Source organism: Egretta garzetta, unplaced genomic scaffold, assembly GCF_000687185.1.
Source record: "Egretta garzetta isolate BGI_Z169 unplaced genomic scaffold, ASM68718v1 scaffold41, whole genome shotgun sequence".
NCBI classification, from domain to species: Eukaryota; Metazoa; Chordata; class Aves; order Pelecaniformes; family Ardeidae; genus Egretta; species Egretta garzetta.
This window is the reverse complement of record NW_009258755.1, coordinates 1359916-1380783: the sequence shown is the minus strand read 5'-3', so window position 1 is coordinate 1380783 and position 20868 is coordinate 1359916. Positions and strand designations below refer to the sequence as shown.

Genomic DNA, 20868 nt, shown 5'->3' with positions numbered 1-20868 from the left:
CATCATTTGTTCCAGAAACGGCTGAATTTCAGCAGCTGCTGAATTGATTCCTAGATGGCATGTCATTTGTGGATCTGTTTGTAAAGTGATTTGTAGCCAGCAGGATCCCAAAATGCGTATCCCAATTATGCTTTCTTATTGAACGTAGGCACTAGAAAATGCTGACTTAGGCAAAGCATTTGCAGTTTAACTTCCAATGCAAGTGGGGAGGAAGCATGATTTCAGAACTGTCCTTTGCAGAAGGTGTCTAGGATGAATTTTAAAACCACATTTGAGTTTGAGAGGGATTTACCATTGCAGGGTTGTCTTCCTCCATCAGCTCAAATAGCCCTGTTCAGGGACAGGTGTTCACCAAAACACTGCAGAACTCACCCTTTCCTCTGCACATTGGGAAATGAGGCAGCAGGGTGGAGAGCAGAAGGATGAACAGGAGTATGAGATGTTGGGACTAGACAGAAGCACTGAGCATTTAAGCTGCTGGATTTGCTAGTGGGGACCATCTGAGCAGGAAAATTGTATGGCTGTGCTTAGAAAGCTTTGCTCTGCTGAGGCGCTTGAGGAGTATGCAGAGAGTGAAGCAGGGAAGGGGAAAACCAATGCAAAATGTTTGCAGTAAGTCAGAGCATGAAACCTCTGTAGCTTCCATAGTAACATGCAGTCCCATACAAAACCAACCCAAACACAAAACCCCTTGACTTCTTGCAGGGAAAACAAAGGAAATGCAGAATATTCATTAAAACCTGAGATGAAGATTTCTTATATGAAAGTGTTAATTGGGAAATCCATCTCCTGGTGTTCCACCACCCCTTTTTTTTCTAGGGCCATTGGTCACTCCCAGCCTTATTGACTCTCTTAGCAAGCTGCACTAGACTTTCAATGCTGTAATTTTCCAAGTAACTTGGATCTTTTTTTTTCTGGCTCCTCACATAACTAGGTGTTTCATTTACATATGCTTGGCCTGAAAGACATTTCTTCTTCCAGTCAAGGTCAATTCAGATAGATTTAGATGTCAATGTTCTGCCTGTAGACTTACTATGGATCCAGGAAAATGCTCATTAATTTTAAAAAGACTTCCTCTTTGGCTTTCTGGGATGCTGAAATGCTACGACTTTTACAATACCTTGCAGAAATTCTAAGTAATGTATTTGTCTACTGTGAGTGGTTGTACTGAGGAAGAAACACGTGCCTGGAGAGCCCTCAGTATTCTGCCTCAAGGTCAGTGTCAGGCTTTTTTCCAGAGTCCTTGTTTATCTCCCTTCTAGCACTCCTACCATTTTACCTGCTTCGAATAGCCTCAGAAATAGTAACACTTAGCAGAGGCTGGAAAGATGTGTTTTGGGCTTAAAAAAAAAAGGAAATTGCCTGCCAGGCAATAACATGGTCCTTCTTCAGAGTGTATCCTTGTATGCCTCGCTCTTGCCAAGATCATTTAAATGTGGTAGCAGCTACAGTAGGAAACTTGCCACGCTTATAAATAAACAAAACAACTACACCACCCTACTGAGCTTGCTGAGCATTCAGGAGCTCGGTCAAGAGTGAGTTTTGTGTCAACACCGGCAGCCAGCGGGATTTCTGAGGCAGAAAAGCAGCTTTATTTCCCTTTGGAAGCATCAACTAGTTTTGAACATTTTGTCTCAGGAATAAGGTTACCGTTTCTCAGTGAAAACTTCTGTAGGAGCAACAACAGTAAATCTTGCTTTTCACTTGGAAATCACTGTGAATACATGATCTTCTCAAATCTTTTGCTGAGAAATTAGTTTGTGATATTTTTCTTGGATTGTTGCATTGGGATTTTTTTTAGTCCCTAGCAGGTTGGTTGACTTGTTTCAAGCATTGAAGATTTATTGTTGTCTGAAATGTTTTCAGTCCTTTGTTTTGTTTTCTTTTCTACACTTTAATTAAGTGTTTTTGCCCAGCCTACTGAGCTCCTGGGGGAGTAGCTCTGTGCTGCTCCCTGTCAACGGGAGCCTGCTGTTAGGAAGCTGACACAAAAGTTCATTTTTCAGTCTCGTAAGACCCCAAGGAAACTGTTGCTGATTCACCTACACATCAAAGTGACAGTCAGCCCTGTATTTCTGAATATTTCCTGGGGTTAAAACTCTGCAAAACCACATCGAATCCGAGTTGCCAGTTTTATTCATGCCACTTTGAACATAAAGTTAGGGTCATTCACTGAATTTTTTACTTGGGAGAATATCAAAGGTGTCATGCTGGCATCTCGAGGAATCAGCAAAGCTGAGACCAGGACTCTCACAGAAGGATACAAGGTCATTAATTCCTGTTTTCATTACATCTCAGCTGGATTTTTGTAATTCCTTTTATAGGCCATAGAGTCTGTGTATGGGTAGCATCACTATCAAGGAGCTTAAACACGTGTTTGATCACCTTGTCATCATGCAAGGCAGCAGCATGGCACTTGCTCTCCATCCTTAAGGGGCTGCCAACAGAAGTCTCGGGGTCAAGGCACTAACTAATAATAGCAAAAGGTTGTCTTCCCTAAGGAACACTGTCACGTCAGTACGGGAGATGAAGAAGCTAAAACATCCAAGGTGATGCAATCATTTGTAGGCAGAGGCTAAACCTGACCGTGACTGGTGCAGCGAGAGGAGGGATTTCTCTTTGTCTAGCCAAACCGCACAACCCTAATGCTATTATCATCACCTGAGACCACTCAGACTCTAATCCAAATTCAGCTGTGCTTTGTAGCAGTGGTGGAAATCAGCTGATGTCAATACAGGGTTTCCAAATGTCCGTTTTCCTGGGAAACGCTTTCTCTCAAAGTAGCAGAAGTGGTATCAAACGGAGCTGAAAGGTCACTAAGCTGCTTGCCACAGAGCAAACCGGAGCCTCAAAAGCGAAGTATCCCAATGGCAACAGGGCTTTATATTTGAAAGACAAACCCAAACTGGCTCACTGGAAGAAGGTGACTCACTTTGCTTTCATGAGAATGGTAGAATTGATTTGTTACTGCAAACACAGCAGCATTTTGTAGAAGGGTTTGTACTTGTTCTGCAGAGAGCTCCTGACAAGGCAGTCCGGAGTGCGTCTTTATGTGAGGAACTCGGTCCTAAGCTGAACTGAATGGAAAAGACTAACCATAAGTTTAAAGAAAGGATTTCAATTGCTTGGATTTGTGACTCTGAAATGCATTCTAGTTATCATGCGTATAAGTAGGAAAATTGATGAAAAATGATTCAAATTTACATCCTATCTCGAGAGCTGCCATTCACAGATACGTGCCGTGGAGATTAAAACACAACTTTATTTCGTATGTTGCTGAGCAACCCATTAAAATCTTAAAATACTCTGAAATTTTATAAAGGTCTTGACTACATTCAAAGAGAAAATGAATTACTGAAAAGAACAATATTTGCCAAATAATATTAAAATTAATAAGCAGCATTTAAGGGGAATTAATAATCTTGTCTCTTATAAATTTAAGAGCAAGTGAATTCTGTGTGAAACATTCGCTATGTTTGTAAAGCATTAATGCATATTCTCAGTAGGACATTTCTCAGAACCCAAATTAGTAAAATGCTAAATATATAGCTACTTAACAATTTATTTCTATAGGACCATGCTCATCTTTATGTACTTACCTGATTTTCTTACGTAACAGATATTGGAAGCATCTTTTTAATTACCATCTTGGAGCAAAAGCTGAAAGCTGGGTCAACGGTAGGAATTCAAAATGATTGGAGAGAAGACAAAAATCCCTTGGATGAGACTTAAGAGTTTAAGAAGAGAAATTTCTTTTCTGTAAGCTGAACCGTAGTCCCAATAGGGAAATACAAACAGTGCAGCATAGGGTGAACTCGTACATTGCGAAACAAATGCTAGCTGGCATTAAAAAAAAACAACAGTGTAGAGTTGATAAAAATATATAGACTAAGAGTAATAAAGGACTGTCAAGAAGATGTATCTCCAATATGTACCTTATTTATTCTAAGTAAGAAGAGCATCCCATGACAAATATCTTCATTCCCAGAACTGTAATTGATGCCATGTGACAAAATGCTCTGCCCATCCTCTTCTGAAATCTCACTTCTTCATTCACTCTGCTGCTACTGCTCTGTTGTGTCCATCAAAGTCATTCTGAATGTAAACTGGCTTTATGCTGTTTTTACCTAATCAGGCCTAGTTAAAAATAAACCAAGGATTCACTGTGAGACCTGACTGATGCTACTTTACAGGAGATATGGACAGGACTGGCTAAAAATTCCCATGAAAATCTCTTTTTTCAGTGCTAAGCTGGGCCTTCTTTCTTTAAAAACCTCACCTTTTTTTTTCCTCTGTTTACTTGCTAGTTTGTCTTTATTGCTGGAAAACCAAACACCTTAGCAAAGTGAATTCAACACATGATTTGGAAAGCAGCTGTTGCGCTTGTTTTGCGCAATCAGTGAGCGTGTTGACACTCAGTTTGTCACTTTGAATTACACCTTTCTCACGAGACCCGCCCGGCCCGGCCCGCGGGGGCGCCACTCAGGACGAATGTCATAGTCAAAGCAGAGCCCCCAGGGAGCGAGACTTTTCCTCTCCCTTTTAAATGGGGAGCAGACTGGAAAGTGTATTTGAGGAGTAAAGAACATCTGTCCGGTGGCTTAAGAAGGGAACTGTGCTGGGGAGGAAGTAGATAATTCATTCAAAAGAAATCAAACCTCCCATCTGTCCCCCTGTGGTGGCACTTCTGCATTTTACTCGGCCTCGGTACTTGTTTTGTCTGCCCGGTAAAAGGTCCTCCCCCCGTGCAGAAATCTCAGGAGAAGAGAAATCTCCATGTATTTTCTTCTCAGTAAGTCCCCCAACAGCTTGTGCTCGTTGGAGACAGTGGGACCAAAGCGCTGAGAGGTGTTAACAAGCATGGTCTATCAAATCCACCGCTGCGTCTGCAGACGAGCGTGTTAACAACCACTGCCAAACCGAGCAGTGCTCACACGCAGGGTTACATTCGGGTGTCAAGCTGTGGCTTGGCGAAATCGCCATTTCGTGACGAGTTTAACTTCTTCTAAACAAATGTGCATCTTCATGGCTGCACCATTCAGCAGCTGCCCTAGGTTGCTGAATAAATAAAAGATATTGATTATTTACCAACCATGGGAGAATCCCTGAGTTCTGAACTTCTCTAGACGCTTGCAGGGGTACTGCCCCAGGGAGGATGGAGTGAAAAAAGATCGGTGGCTCCAGGCCTGTAATTGCCATTAAATTTATGGATCTGAGCAGCTCATTAAAGCTGTATTATAACTTTTAGCTTCTTTAAGCTTTCTTTATTCTGTCAAATGCTAGTCTTTTCCTGTAACTTAGATTTTGCTTACTTTGTTATCTGCCTGTTTTACAGCTTTACTGGTGGCTAGCTCCATTGGTTGGCTTGATTCTCCGCTAAATCTTTTACTTTATTACTTTTCGGCTTTATTTGCCTAGGATAATTTCGAACTCCTGAATACATACATTTCAATGCTATACATGACAGTTATTCTACCAACTTGATACATTTGATCCTGTAAGTGTCTTTAATTTATCCTGCAGAAATAGATATGCCACTTTTTTGGGATTATCACTTAAATCACTGCAATATTACAGTTATTCTAAAATTTTCTTGAGATAATGTTGGATGCTGAGAATAATTTCAGTAACGACACATGAACAAGTGCAAATGCCCCTGAAGCATTCATTAAGGACTGCTTAAGAGGTACCCTGTGCTTATGAATCCTCATAGACTACTTTAGAAATCCTTAGATGGATTCCTTAATTCTTACGAGATTTTGCACCAAACACAGGGCTTAAGTTGAAAATTGATTTTTTTTTTTCCTTTTTAGTAATTTAGCCATGGTCCAAAACTTGCTGAAATAAATATCTAAGGACTAGGAAATGTTTCTTGACAGAACAACATCTCGCTGTGTATACAGACTTTACAGGGTGCCAGGGATCATCAGCTGCAGTAAAAGTCCAATTATAATTTAGTGATGGAAGAGTGAGTTATTGCTCGAGAAATAACAGCTTTCATCAAGAAATATTGTTCCTGCAAATTCCTCCCTTCCATGTGCCAGATAATCAGGGAGCAGTGTCAGGTAACAGCACCTTGAGGAGGGCAAGCCCGGATGATAGGTAATTACTATTGATTAGCTTGTAACTGACTCTTTGGAAGTCAGACCAGATGCAGGGATGCGTGGGTAGAGCTGAACAATTATTTTTCATTCGCCGGAAGCAAACAGTTACATGGTTTTTTCAGCAGCGTATGGTTGCAGGGGCGTCCCTGTCAGCAGCTTAGGCTATTCTCTCGTGTTCCTGGGGTAATGGTTGAGCACGGCTGCCCTTCAGCCTGACCATTGCTCCTCGTTATTTCTGCCAAAACCCAGTGGGCCTTGTATAGCCACCTGTGTAAGACTCCCCATGCATGTATCACCCTTTTTACCTCCACCAATTATCTTCTCTGTTGCAAAGACCACTTGTAGGAATCCAGCCCTGGCATTTGTTTTTCTGCTACGCTTTATAAGCAGTGCAGGTTCTTCCACCGGCTCACGGAGCTTCACTTTATTGATTATTTTTGTGCTGTGCTCCTCAGGGTTGTCTGAATATAGCTAATCTCAATCATAAAGAAGGCAGGTCTGGGGGACTAAATTGTATTTCCTGGAGAGAGGGTTCAGGCTCTGCGAGGAAGGGCTGGAAGTCGGTAGCTATGGCAGATGATTGATTTTTATCCACACGTATAAATAAGCCTTCCGACTAGCAGTTGCAGCGATTGGCAGAAGTGTTGAGCTTGCCACTTTAGCAAGGGAGAATCAGACGGATTTTACTCTGCTGTGGTGTTAATGTGATTAAAATCTCCAGATGACAGTGTCCATTGATCCAGAGCCCTGCAGAGATGTCACTGTTCGGGTATGCTTAATGAGGTCCTTGGAGAGGGAAGGAAATCAGTAAAGCCTGGTTTTCTTTCCAGTTTTGTCAATAAAAAGGACGAAGAAATGGTTTTGCTAGCCAGGTGAGTTGTAGCTAGGAAGTCTGCCGACGAGAGGGAAGGGCTGAAGGCAATGGCTCCACGTCGAGGGATTTATTGCCAAGGAGAAAAAAAAAGACTGATGCAAGGAGCACAGTATCTGCCCTCACTTGAAAACCACAGAGCAAGCTGTTGCTTTAATATACCTCATTTCCCTCCCCAAAATTTATCACACAGGAAAGTAATAACCACCCAGGCATATATGGGTATATAAACTCGCACAGATGATATATTATTTCCTAGAGCCATGTAAAATATTTGCCCAATTTTTAAATCACTCTGAGCTGGCCTGGCTTCAGGGTCTGGTCCCAACTGAAAACTCAGATGATTTGCATTGAAAAGTTTGGGAGAGAGACATCTGGATCAGATAGAGTAGAAAGGTCTGAAAAGCAGGGCTTGTGTGTTTGGTTCAGCGATGGGAGGGTTTTTTTAGAGATGGAAGAGGAATTCTCTCAAATTCTGCTTTGGGATTTTGATAGGACTGAACCCAAACCTTGAAGTATGCAAAGAAAAGCCTTCTGCCAAAAAGAGTGATAAAAACTGCAAAGATCAGCACAACTTCGGCTCACACACATGGTGCTGAGACCTAGAGCACCCCATTATAAAACATTTCCAGTACTGCTGACCACCGGCTTTTAGGGTAAGTGAGTGCCACACTGAGAAAAGCGTATGTTATTCCTAATCTCCCCCCTTTTCTTACCTTTTCCTTAACAATACTGTGACTTGCTCTCCACCCTGAATGGGAGTCCATCACCTTCAAGGAGGGCAAGGGAGGACTCTGCGAGTGAGCCGCAAGACCCATCTCTTCTCCTTCCCTGTCAAGAGATGGGCAAGGGGGAGAGGCTGAGGAGCAGCTGGACAGCAAGACAGTAGAAGGAAGGTTTTGCTGTTGGGGCTTGTTAAATTCTTGGTGTTCTCATGCCCTTGCAGAGATGGTAGCTATTCTAGTAAGTATGTTTTGGAGGCACCCAGTTCTGTTATTCAGAGCAGTGAATTATATAGAGAGAGTATGTAACGAGCGTATATAATGGGAATGGTACTTCATACAGCGTTGGTATGGTTCCTACTCTGTTCTCAACCATACCCTGAGTGTATTTTTGAGCTTTTGAGTCAGCCCTGGGATTTTCTGTCACCCTCTGAAGGAACCATATTTGAACAAAGATCCAGCAGAGATGCAAACCAGTGTCTTAAATACCTTTTCTGTGGCTTCCCAGAGCCGAATAGCTGCTCAGCACGGTGCCACGTTTTGAACTCTGTAGTGCCAAGGCTGGCTGGAAGGACTCCTGTCTTCCCTGGTCTTCGTTTCCCTGCTGTGACTGAGAGCAATGAAACCAGGTCATTACAAACAAAAGTGGAGGAGAGACTATTTTAGCTGCATCGTTCAGCAGTCCGGTTCAACCGCACGGCTGTGCAAGCAGCCAAATCGGCACGACTGGGCGGGCAGTGGGGAAGTGGAGGCAGCAGCCTGGCTGCCGAGCGAGTAGTGGAGAAGCTCCAGTGCGGGAGGACCAGCGGAGCTCACCGTGGGACACGCCGACGCGGGAGCTCAGAGAAGAGGAGCCACAGAGAGTGCCCATCGCTCGTTATCGCATAGACGCCTCCTCAGAGAAAAGGAACGTTTTTCATATAATGCCTTCCCTCAAAGTGGGAAGAAAAGCATTAGTCATTTTAAGCTTTCAGGGAGTTGGGAAGCTAAAAACATTTCTTAGTCTAAAACATTTGTGAAAATTGTGCTCTTAATTACAATAGTTTAGTCATTACGAAGAGTATAGATGCCTTATGGCCTTTCAGATGCACGGGCTGAAGGGGATGAGTTCTCTGTTCTTTTTAAAGAAGGAGATTAACATAAGTGCTGTTAAAATCCCATTTTGTTCATTTTTGAAGACGTGCTTTTAAAGGTCTTCAGTTACTGTTCGAAAAAGGTAGATCATGGGACCAAGGTGCTTTTAAATTTTTTCTTTTTCCTACCCATTGTAAGAGAATAAATAATGGTCCCAAAGAATCCTGTCAATAGGCTAGGTCTTGGAGGACACGGGTGCACAAGGGGGTTACTGTGCTTTCAGTTACCTGCTAGCAACTGAATTTTGGTAACTGAGCACGTGATTGTCTAAACACAGTTATAAAACAGTAAAATATGGTAGCACAAACCTCCTTCTCTGATATTGCAGTTTTACACTAAAATTGCTATAGACAGAACGAGCATGTAAATAGTTACCATAGTTCATCAGCACCAGGGAAGGCTCAGTAACACGTTCTCACATCTATGCCCGAAGTTAGTTTTGTTAAAGGAAAATACAAGAAAATGATAGAAAGTGTGATTTTTTTTTCTTCCAGTGAAATGCAAACAATATAGAGCAGAAAGGAGCTCAGCTTAGGTGCACAGTAACATCATGAATAGTCCTAAATCCCAAACATACAAAACCCAAGCATTGCAGTCCTCTGGAAGACTGATTTTGAAATAATGAGATTTTTTCATTTTACAGCGAGAGTTCAGGGTTCTGGTTTTGTCCATGGTTGACTCACTGGTTATGTCTTCAGGCTTTTCCTTCACAGACTTGGGTAGGTAGAAGCCTTTTAAAATTAAATTCCCACAGAACTGGTTGCTGCTGAATGAAATTAAAATCTGAATTTTTGTAGTTTTATCAACTGAGGCCATTGGTAAAGGAAAATAGGAATTTTTAAGAATATTGGCACTGAATTTTCCACCTCAATAGCATGGGTTTTGTACCTGCCCATGCCACAGGAGTTAGGCATTTAAAGGCACCCTCCACCATGGATTCTGATCCATACCTGATTTTCTTCTGGAGTTCACTGGTGTGAGTAAGGAGATCAGTGGGGAGCATTGATATAAACCAAATAAATACAATAGTTAGAACAACTGCAAAGATTCCACATGGGAGAAGAATCCAAGTATTTTCTCCTATGGCAAGGTTGGCTGCTGGGGTCTGGCCCTATGCAAATTCAAGGGGTGGGACAGTGGAGGGGAGATAGAAGCAGGGATGCTCTTAAAACTCACTCCGTAAGTTCACATTCTCTGTGGCTTGTGTCCAGCTGTGTCAGGCCAAATCCACACTGGCATTTGTGTGATATGTAAAGGGAAAAGAGAGGGAAAGCAAGAGTCTGACCGAGTCTGTGGAAGGCACGTGTTGCTCTTCTCTGGTCCTCCAGCTAGGTCAGGAAGTTTTCAGCTGTTTGTGTTTCTAGGACAGCACAGCTTGGTAAGCTTGCACTGTAACTCTCTGCACGTCACTCTGCGTTTTTAGGTCTTGAAAGCATGCTGCCAAAATATCAGATGTGCAGGTGATGAAAATGTGATGTTAGGAGGTGTAACAACAGCTTTTATGTCTATAACTATTTATCTTTAAAGATGCAGGTGTACCTTGGGTAATTAAGATGGAGGGTTTGGGACTTGAAGGTTTAGAGAGTAACTTGAAATCTCTAGTAGGTCTAAGGACTCAGAAGAAAATTCCTCCTACTGGAATGTGTTTACTGTTAATTCGATAATACTGTTTTCACTGATACAGAGTGAGGTCAGACCTCTTTCTGCTTACAGCAAACAGACCTCATGGGTAGGGCGCTGAACCACAACTCATGATGTTGCACATCATTTCTCATCCTGGCTCAGACATAGATTTTTGACAGGACACTTAAATTTCAGTTTGCCTCACGTCTCTGTCTTTGAAATGGGTCTTGTGGTTAGCCACCTTCCGAGGCTGTCACAAGAGTAAAGGCCATTAAGGGCTGTGAAATATTCTCAAATACAATGCTAAGGGCCTTGGAGGTGCCAACACTGAGAGAAGAAATCTGAAGGAAGTTAGGTCTGAACCTGAAGAGACCCCAACTTAGAAACAGCTTTGTACTTAGCAGTTCTTTACACAGGGACGTCTGACCTAAAGCAGTTGCTGGCCTGAATATTGTGGAGGCATTGGTAATTCCAGGAAGAGCCCAAGCTGGTGGTGGTAGGTCACTTGGCTGTTGGAAAGCAGACAAGACCAAAATTTTTGGTACAGCAACAGGTAGGTCTGCTCTGTGGAGAGAACTTGGACTTGATGATCATAAAGGTCTTTTCCAACCTAAACAATTCCATGAGAATGGAGGTGTCCTTCTCATCACAAGAGGATTTGATGAGGAGACAGGGTCTTCCTGGGAGCTACCTGCATCAGTTCTGGGAGGTAAAACAGGGAAGTGCTTTACAAGTGTTTTACAAGAACAGGCTTTCCACAGGATCATGTCTCCTTCTCTCCATTACTAACCCTGGCATTGCTTGAAAGCACTTCAGAAATGTTGAAGGATGGTGAAACAACAGCCTAATTACATTAATTTTCTTTGCCATTTCCTATAAAAATAGCAGTTGGACTCAGTTCGTCAGCTGTAATTTGATCAAGTGTCTCTCTAGGATTTCAAGGTAACTCACTATTAAGAAGTCTTCTCTTTTAAACGCTTGTAAAATGCCTCATAAATGTTACATTTAGAGTTAAGAGAGACCTAATCCATAGTCTGTATTGTTCTTTTTCAAACTTTTTGGTCACTTAGATGAATACCATATCGCTGCATATCCTTCACTTACCAAGAGGCTGATTCATTTATTTTGGAAAATGTAACCCTTGGTTCCACAAACCTAGCAAAATATTTTTAATAACCAGGTGCAGACTTACAAAGCTGGCTCTTCTAGTCAAGTTATTAATATATATGAATTTCATATAGGCTGTCCTTGTGTCACATTGACCAGTTAGGATGTTGGGTGCCAGACCCTTTTCTAGGCTGCTTTTCTGTGAGATTAGAGGACATGTCATACTGCACTGACTTAACCATAGCCCTCATTAACTCCTTGAGATCAAAATAAGATCCAATAATTCCATTTAGGTCACTGAACAACAGCCAAATGATCTCCTCCAGTCATTGCCGCGCTTCATTTGTGCTTAGTGATCAGTTTCTTAGTGAATGGTTTCTCACTGTACAGTAAAAATATCATGATTTTGCAATCAAAGATAAGGCTAGAGCAACCTTATAGTTTCTACACCTGTTTAAATGCAAAAGGACCCAGGATTTTATGGAACTGTGTCTGAATACAATCAAGGGAAACTAAGACAGGAGTCACGTCTGATTTAGGTAGTCTGACAACCTTCTAGTGAAATTATATGTTAAAATTGTCATAGGATTAATTACTTCCTTCTCTCATTTGGAGGATTGAATTCCATCTGGAAAACCCAACTTTTTTTAAATACTACACCATCACAGACTGCCCATTGCCCAGTGAAGGTAGTACTGCTCCTCCCTTCCCCCAGCAAAGCTGGCCAGATGTGGATGAGTGTGCTCATCATGGAGAAAAAAACCCCAAAGAGTTAGGAGGTGATTCACTTTTTAATGCAAAGCTGTAATGAAATCTAGCCAGTCCACAAACACCCAAGAGCAGCTTGGGTGTCAGAAAGCAGAGCAAAGCAATTGCATGTTTTGGTGGGTTGTGCTGCTCCTTTCCTAAGTTCTTGCACTCGTCCACCCCTCAGAAAGGGGTGTCCACCTTCACTCTCTGTGATACCCTGTGAACATGTGCCCGTGGACTCTTAAGGAAACTTAATTAGTCAGGAAACATATTTCTTACCCTTTGTTTCCATATGCTGGAAGGTTGGTGTGTGACGGCAGGTCTCGCCCGTCCCCTCCCTGCAGCGGAATGAATGCCGTCTCTGTCGGCAGGCTCTTGGGAGGGCTGCTCTCATGGTTTTAATTCTTCCCCCAGCCTCGGAACAGACTGGCATGTCTACCCACAAAAGGATTTTGGAACAATAGGCTTTAAATACAAGCCCAGACACCAGTAAAAGTCCGTAGGCTGTTGGTCTGTAACTCTGGTCAGCACAAACCAGACCCGAATATCCTTTCTTCTTTTGACGCCACTCAGATAACCGCTTTAACCTGGACATTCCCTTGCATTTCAGCTCAACTTCAAAACCAAACTACCCTGACTACAGCAACATTGTGGGGGAACTGGAAGAATTGAAGATTATTTTTTTTTTTTTTCACAGATTGAGGGCAGGCCCGCATAAACCTCCTGATTTAGCTGCTAAAGTTTTGTTTGACAATCTTCTCTTCTTGACAGAAAGGTTAGCAGTTTCCCAGAGTACTCTGCTCCTGTGGGACCCGAAGCCACCGCAAAATGTAAGCACAGATTGTAGGTTGGGATCTGACTATCATCTCACCTGTCTGCACAGATAATAGTTTAGGTATATTTTTTCGTAATACAGCTGTATATATGGGGTGTGTGTTCACCATATAAATGCATGTTCCCAGAACTCCTGCTCTGTTCGGACCCATCCTTGTGTGCTTCTTCCCTGGAAAGGGCCGTTTCCCAATGCTGGTCTGCCGACTTTATCTGAAGTCACCCAGGAAAAAATAATTCTGTGTCAGGCTTGGAAAAAACCCTTCTGTCTTGCTGGTTTGCAAGGCAAGCAGTCCCTTCAAACACTTGCATCCTCTGGAGGCATCTCTGAGTCTTTTTAGGTAGCCAAATCTACTGTTCCTTCTCACAGGGTCGAAGCGGGGTTTTGTTGGAGACAGATAGACGTCTCCTACAGTTTCATTTCTGCCAACAAAATCCATCAGTTCCTTAAGCAAGCTGTCACCCAGCCCTGTCCCTACTGCTTCATCCTCTTGGCGCGTATCATGGATGGACTGCTACTGTGGGGCCACGTTTCATGAGACTGAAGAAGGCAAGAGAGATTTGAAAGGAGCTCATCCTTACCAGGTGGAGAAGAAAGGCTCTATAAATACTTCCAAAGAACTACAAAACAAACCTGCCGGTGGTGTTGCAACATTGCTTCGTTACAAACTTATTTTTAGGAATTCATCAAAGAGCAGAGCAACCAAATGTCTGAAAGATATTCACATGGAGATGCACCCCCCTTGGCACGTGCTGCTTGATAAAACCAGGAGTTTCTGAGTTTCTTTACTGGTTTGGGTGTAACTGCCCAGTTGGGGAGTTCAGAGCAGTCTGATGAAGGTGGCTTCAGCTGCATGGCTTTTCAAGAAACTTAGTTCACACTGAGTTGTTTCTCTTACAGATGCTTTCCTCTGTGCATTTTCCCAGTATCAGTTTGTATTTTACATATTTTCTGTTGCTCTGCCAAGCACAGAAATAATTCCGTTTCCCTTCTCCAGTGACCGCTTTCTCTGGGCGTGCTCTCAGACCACCCTGCCCTCTGACCCGTCCGACCAAGGGCTCACGCCGCATCCCGCGCTCCTGTGCCACGTCATTTCCACCACAACTTGCTTGCCCCTCTTCTAGGAGGACCGTGCGTTTTAAATCAGCAAGGCCATTTTATTGTGTTAGAGAGACCAGCTCTTCAGCAGCAGAAGGGAAACTTGATAGGACCACTGAAATACTCCTGCAGAACAGAACGGAATGAAGAAAGGTGTGGGAAGCTCCACTCTCTTCACCTGCTGACCTTTAAGCATTTCTTTCTCGGGGTGCTTCCTCTGTGAATATTTTGCATGCTAAAATGACAAAAAACCCAAGACCAAAAACCCCAAACCTGTTTCCCTACTTACTCGGTGTTACGATACAAGCAAGCAGGCTGCAGTCGGAGGGCGGTGACTCCGCATGTAAGGTGATCTTGGCTGCTCTCCCGGGACCGCTCTGTTGGATGTGGCTTTCGCTGAGGAGGACCACGCACTCCCTGCCACCACCGTGTGCTCCCGGGGCACAGGCTCATCTGCTGGGACTCCTGTGAGTCACCATGTAAGCAGGTTAGGGCAGAATTAAGATTTCTTCTCTCCTCCAGCCAGGCCCCAGGATGGGAGCCGGAGCTGGACCCGTGGGAGCTCCAGCTTGGTGCCCGGCCAGCTTGCTGCCAGACACCTATGGCAGAAGATAGTCTGACGCCTCGGAGACTGATCAAACCAGCTGGGCGCCTGTGGTTTGGGCCATGCTGAACAGCCTGTGGGCCTGAGTTATGAGGGCTTTGCTTCAAGTCCCCACCAGCCCTTAATTTTGCACAGCAGCTGGGTTTTGCTGTCTGAGGGCCTTGCTGTCTGAGGGCCTCCCTGCTGCTCCCTGCTGCTCTTGGGGTACACAGGATGGCATCCTTTTGAAAATAAAGATGCTCCGCTTTTGACATGTGGCTTGTAGCTAACATGTTTTGTATTCACTTTAGCCATAGTCGAGACTATTATTCCATTCAATGCCATCTTCACCTAGTTCTGCAGATACGGTTTGCATGGTGTGTTTGGTTAGTTGGGGTTTTTTTTAAGATGCAAACCAGAGCAGAGAACTTTCACTCTGTGATTATCACAGCACTAAAATCCTTTAGGAAATGTTGCTCTATTCTGTGCTGAATTTTTAATTTCTTTTTGTTTTTTTTTAAAGTGGAAGTCACATTCCCTGCTCAATTCTGCAGTGTTGATCCTGGACCAGGATGTCCAAAGGTGTCAGGAGCCAAGTGCAGTGATGGGTCTGCATAGAAAGCAGCCCTAGCACAAATGGGCAGCATCCTCCTCGCTGCGAGGAGGAGCTGAGCCTGCTACAATGGCAGCTGTGGTTGAACTGAAATCTTGAGCTACCTGCTGCCCTCTCAGGCTTTTGAGAAACGAGTACTTTGCTCCCTCTTGCTAAGCAGGATGGAGGGAACAGAAAGCCGCAACAGGCTAACTAACGCCTGCGTTGTCTTCCCATCAGCCAGCTCCCCAGCCCTCAGTTTCCTTCCTTAAGGCTGCGCCTAAGCCACTCGTGGGACGTGGTTTGAGGCCCTCATTTGAAAATAAGTTTGCAAGGGAAAAGCATTAGGTTTTTTTTTTACTCATGGATATGTTTTGATCATATTATGGATGGTAAAATATCAATTGGGCACTTGTTAATCTACCAGAGAAGTCACTGCCTGAAGGGAGGAGAATGTAGGACATTTTGAGTCTGAATAGATGAGAAAGCTACATTAGCTGGTGCAGTTTGTTTCTGATCGGTCTCTCTAGTTGCAAAAGGCTGTAATTGTACCCTAATTCACTGCTACCTTGTTTCTAAAATCCCTGCAGATGATTCCCACCAGACAGACTGCTTTGGTAAGCAGTTCATTTCAATTCCTCACAAAAGCTACAGCAGAGAGCAGGGCGAGGACAAAATGAAGCAGAAGTGATTTACTGAGCAAGCAATGTCATCACTCTGCTGCACATCATGTCTTTGCAAGATAGAAATTTGTTGGTTGATCTTACCTTACAGAACAAACAAGATTAAGTGGCAGAGGCACAAAAAGCAGTCCTGGCTCTCTGGGTCCAAGGCACATTTGCAAGCGTGTGTTAGATCTTTTTTCTGTCTCCGGTGGCGTGTGCTTGTTGGCAAGGTAGTGTTTTGGCATGCAGCACATCTCATAAACAGCTACCTGCTCATGGCGTCTATTTAGGTAATTGAATCAGTTACTTCCAGGTTGCCATCCTCCTTATTTATAAAGCTCCCCCCCTGTGAATTATGCAGAAATGTAACTTGGTTTTTACTGATTAAAAATTCAGATTAGCCTGATTCACACCATGTAGAGCAGTAGCTGGAGTCACTTATTCCAGAGTCCTGGAACTAGAGGAAGCCACCGTGTTGCCAAACTGTAGAGAAGTGAACGTGAGAGGGTGCATGTGCGTGTGCACGTGCTGCGAGGAAAGCTCTGCAGTAGCTGCTAAACAGAAAGACAGGAAGAATTACATCGTTATAATCTCAAGGACAGCAAAGTGAAACTGTGTAATCCCCACAGGGCAAATACTCTTTGGCTCTGTTATCAGTCCAGATTAAATCCCTGGGTGTCCATACTCAATCACTTACAGTTAAGTCAACGTTTGCCTGTTGCCCGAACAAGCACTCTTCTCATCTGAGTTTGCGTTCATGGCACAGAATTCTCTTTGGTTTTAAAACTTTAATAATAAATGATATTTTAGAAAGCAATACAGCTTCTGTACAAGGAAAGGCATACTGCTTGCAGCTATTTGATTTTGTGATTTCAAATTTCCATTTTCCCCCCCATTTTAATGTCGGCATTGAGATATTTGCTAATGGGATAACCAGCATATCATTAGATATTCTGCCTGATCTTCCTCCACTCAGTTTTGCCACCACCCAAAACACAGGAGCAAGCAGCAGCCTGCCCTGGCTAGCTCGAGGAGTTCACTGCCTCAGGCAGTGATCAGATCACATCTCTGTCAGGACCTCCTGTCTTCCTGGGAATGAGAAATGCAACTCCTGAGAAAAAAAAAAAAAAAAAGGGCATGTGTTAAACAGCAGAGAGAAGACACAATGAGTTGCACCTCATTTCAAATCTCCTCCTGCAGACTTTGGCACTTTCTGCTAGGTTAAAAGGACCAATCCCCAAAGATGTGAGAAAAGCATGCCGAGAGAGCGTTTCTGGGAGGGAGCAGCCCTACATGGAGAGGATGCACTGCAGGCTGCGTAGATGCTAAGAACATTGCACTTTCTCTTCTGCATGCAAGGGTGGGTGAATGTGAGAGACTGCAGCGGCTGTCTTGCCTAAGCCTGGGATTAAGCACATTGCTTTGGGCAGTGCTAAGGGGAAACCCAAACTCAGCTAAACTCCTTCAGTAAACCTGTACCACAGCAGGATGGGGTTTTTTTTATTGGGCAGCAGAGCCCATGAGCAAATACCACCATACAAATGGCAGATAATAATAGTAGCTTTTTAAGTGCTCACTGCTGTCTGAATTTCTTGACGGCACAGTGAAACCTCAGGCATCAAAATGCAATGGTGTGGGAGCCGGAATGTCACACTGCTCTTCAGCGTGACCTGGCTGTAGAGTCCCATCTGTGAATGCCACTGACTGAGCCCAAAGAGCACCAGGCAGCATGGTGCTCTGCTGGGTTGCAGAGTGCACGCAGTGGACAGGAGAGAGCAAGGTGCGTTGCTCCTTAGCAGCAGGCAGGTTTGACTGGGTATTATCAATGCTGCAGATTTGGAAATCTAAATACTTTGTGCAAAAATTATAAAAACTTAGGTCAACAGTTTTTATGCTCGGCAGGCTTACTTGAACCATCTAGTCTGACCAAGTGCCATAAGGACTGCCATAGACATCAATTTCTGAGGCTGTCCCAATGATTTTAAAGCACTTTTTAAAGAATACTGATTTCACAAGACAAGGACGAGTAACAGAGAATCTGTAACTTCAGATGAACTGTTCCTTATTTCACACACTTTGCATAAGTGGTAGCTTGCATTGCCCACGTTTCTACACATCAATTTTAGGTGGCTTGGTTTGCTTGCTGCCATGCGATAGTCACGGAAGACGCCAAGGCAGAGCAGGAACCAGAGGATTCATGAGTAGGACAAGGTCACAAGGAAGTTAGAGGGGAGAGAAGATGGAGCTGGATAGACGCACGGGGACATATGATGTAGGCATAAAGTCAGAGGTACTCAGCCCCAGAGGAGGCTGGGTATTTCTTTGCTCCATTTTTCTGAAAGCTGCTTGTTTCACCCGGTATTAATCACAGCTTTTGAAGGTCCAGCAAGCTACAATGTAGACAGTGGGCAACCATGTTCTTGCCGTAAAACAGTGAGGCAATTTCTTCTGCAGAGCTCCTTGCTGCCGAGACAGAGGCTTGTTTCTTATATCAGCTGGATGTCTTTTGTTACTGAACCTATCCCCTCGCTAATTGCACTAATTTATACCATTGCAAATCTCTTGATGTTTCTCATTTACAGCAGACTGTTACCTTGCATCTCACTTTGATGAGGTGAGGGTGAATCAGCTGTTTATGACTCAGCTCAACTAGTTGATTCCTCTGTTAGCAACGACCTCTTAGGAGATGAAGTATGAAGTCAGCACGTGCACCAAAACACTGGCCCTGACCGAGACCTCACATCAAAATCTGTGCGCCCTACCTGGGTTTGTCTGGGCTCAGAGCCCCTGTGGGTGTAACAACCACAGGGAGAAGTGAGAAAACTCTGAGGAAATCCAAGGAGGGAATTGGTCTTGATTATGTTGATGACAGCTCTTTATCAGCTCATTTCTTGTACTTTGCCAGCCGTCAGCATCAAAACTTTGCATGTGGTTTTCAGCTGAAGGAGATGTCTTCCACTGCTCCTGACAACCAAAGGATCATTCCTGTAGTAATGAAATAAAAAGCATTGACGTTACCATTCCAGACTTTCACTGGGGTATACGGCTTCAGTCCAGTTTACAAATCTGAGTTCAGAACAACTTCCTAGAAGCCAGCAGAGTTGCTCCAGCTTTAAGGCGGTCTCAAACTTACTGTTTCAGCACATTTATGGCCTTTTTCTCATAATGATTTGAAGTGATGGCATGTAGATTTCAGATCTCCACTCAACTTTCTTCATTTTCTCTTTTTGTTTTGAAGTATATTCGGTGCTGTTCGAACTGGTGCTTATATGCTGTACATTTTGATGACCAAAGGCCTGAAGCAGTCAGTGTGTGACCAGAGTTTTTACATTGGACCTGTCAGCAAATTCTGGGCATATGCATTTGTGCTAAGCAAAGCACCTGAACTAGGTGAGTACCTTCTCTCCCTTTCTCTCACTATGCATAGTTAGAGCAGCAGTGTCTGTGCAGGAAGCACAAGAAGGGTCTCAGTGCTGTCGAAATCTCGCTTTAGCCTTAGAAAAACTGAGTAAACAAAAACCAGCCCCAAACTCCACATGTTTTAGTCTCCAGAGATTAAGTCTAGCTTGGCTGGAGTTAGATCAACATGCAGTTGAATAAGATCATTCCCAGCCCAGGAATAAACTGCAGTGATTATACGCAGCAGGGCAGTCAAGAGGTGAGAGCGATCTGGCCCATACCTCTTCCTTAGCTACTCGTAGGCAAATAGGAGTAGCGTAATCGGCAGCCACTCACCCCGTGGGTACAGCAGCGGAGGGTGGGCTACAGCAGCTGTGTCAGCAAGAAGCTTTGAGTCAGGTTCTGCCTGCATTCTGCCCCGTTCATCCTTAAATACACATGTAGGCATACAATAATGAACAGTAACGTGCTTCCTCCCTAAACACTGAAAGCTCCGGCTGTCTGCCTCCTCCAAATAGAAACCAACTTCCCATAATATCCCCAGCTTTTCCAGTCCTGATTCTTACAAACTCCTGTCTCCCCAGCAATTTTTTTGGTAAGGATAGTAATGATATACATGCCAAGGCCAACTTAATAGCCGGTCTGCGTGTGTTCTCATCCCGTGGCTTATTAGCGTGAGAAAGTATTGTAATGAGAAGGAGGAGGCAGCGATTTAGCAGCCCTCCGGCTTTCATTCTGAGGATGCCCTTGCTAAACCTCAAAGGGGTGCAGCACTCACTGTCTCCAGGTGGACAGCAAAAATGAGTCTTTACCTTTCAGCAGAGAATTTGATTCAGCAAATTACAGGACAGCAATTCGTCAGCATAAAAACTGGCACGAGACAGATACCAGTTGCCTTGGTGTGTCAGAATCCCTTGGTTTCCTGCTGCTTCAAATACTGCAAAACCATGGAAATTTAGTTGTTAAAACTGGAAAACATCAGCTAGAACTGCACAGCAACAGTAAATTGAACGTATGATTACTTATTAAAATGTGAGTCAACATCTTGCAGCTAATGAAGTAGACAGTAGCGTTATGGCTTATTACAGACCTTGTGCAGACAGTGCAGTTTTGGTTCCACCCATTGGTGGTAATCACGATTTGGATTTCCCGGGATACATATACATAGAAATAAGTCCCCAGATTCAAATCTCAGGGATCTTTCTGGAAACACTGTGTCTATAACAATAGAAAACAAGTAGCATACATGTATACATAGATCTAGTTGAGATGCTCAATGCAATCATGAGAAGCAGGAGGAAAAAAAAAGCAGGAAAGAGGAATAAAATTTACTTTTCTACAGTAGCAGCATGAATTTGCAGAAAAGGATGTGCATTTCAACATAAACT

General features: G+C 43.6%; 1 protein-coding gene across 1 annotated transcript in view; it reads left to right on the top strand.

The window, feature by feature from the left end:
- ELOVL6 (ELOVL fatty acid elongase 6) overlaps positions 1 to 20868 on the top strand; it is a 36958-nt gene that overhangs the window by 15071 nt on the left and 1019 nt on the right. The window contains exon 4 of the mRNA XM_009649197.2: positions 19320 to 19471. Coding sequence (XP_009647492.2) covers positions 19320 to 19471 — 152 coding nt within the window. The remainder of the gene's footprint in view (positions 1 to 19319; positions 19472 to 20868) is intronic.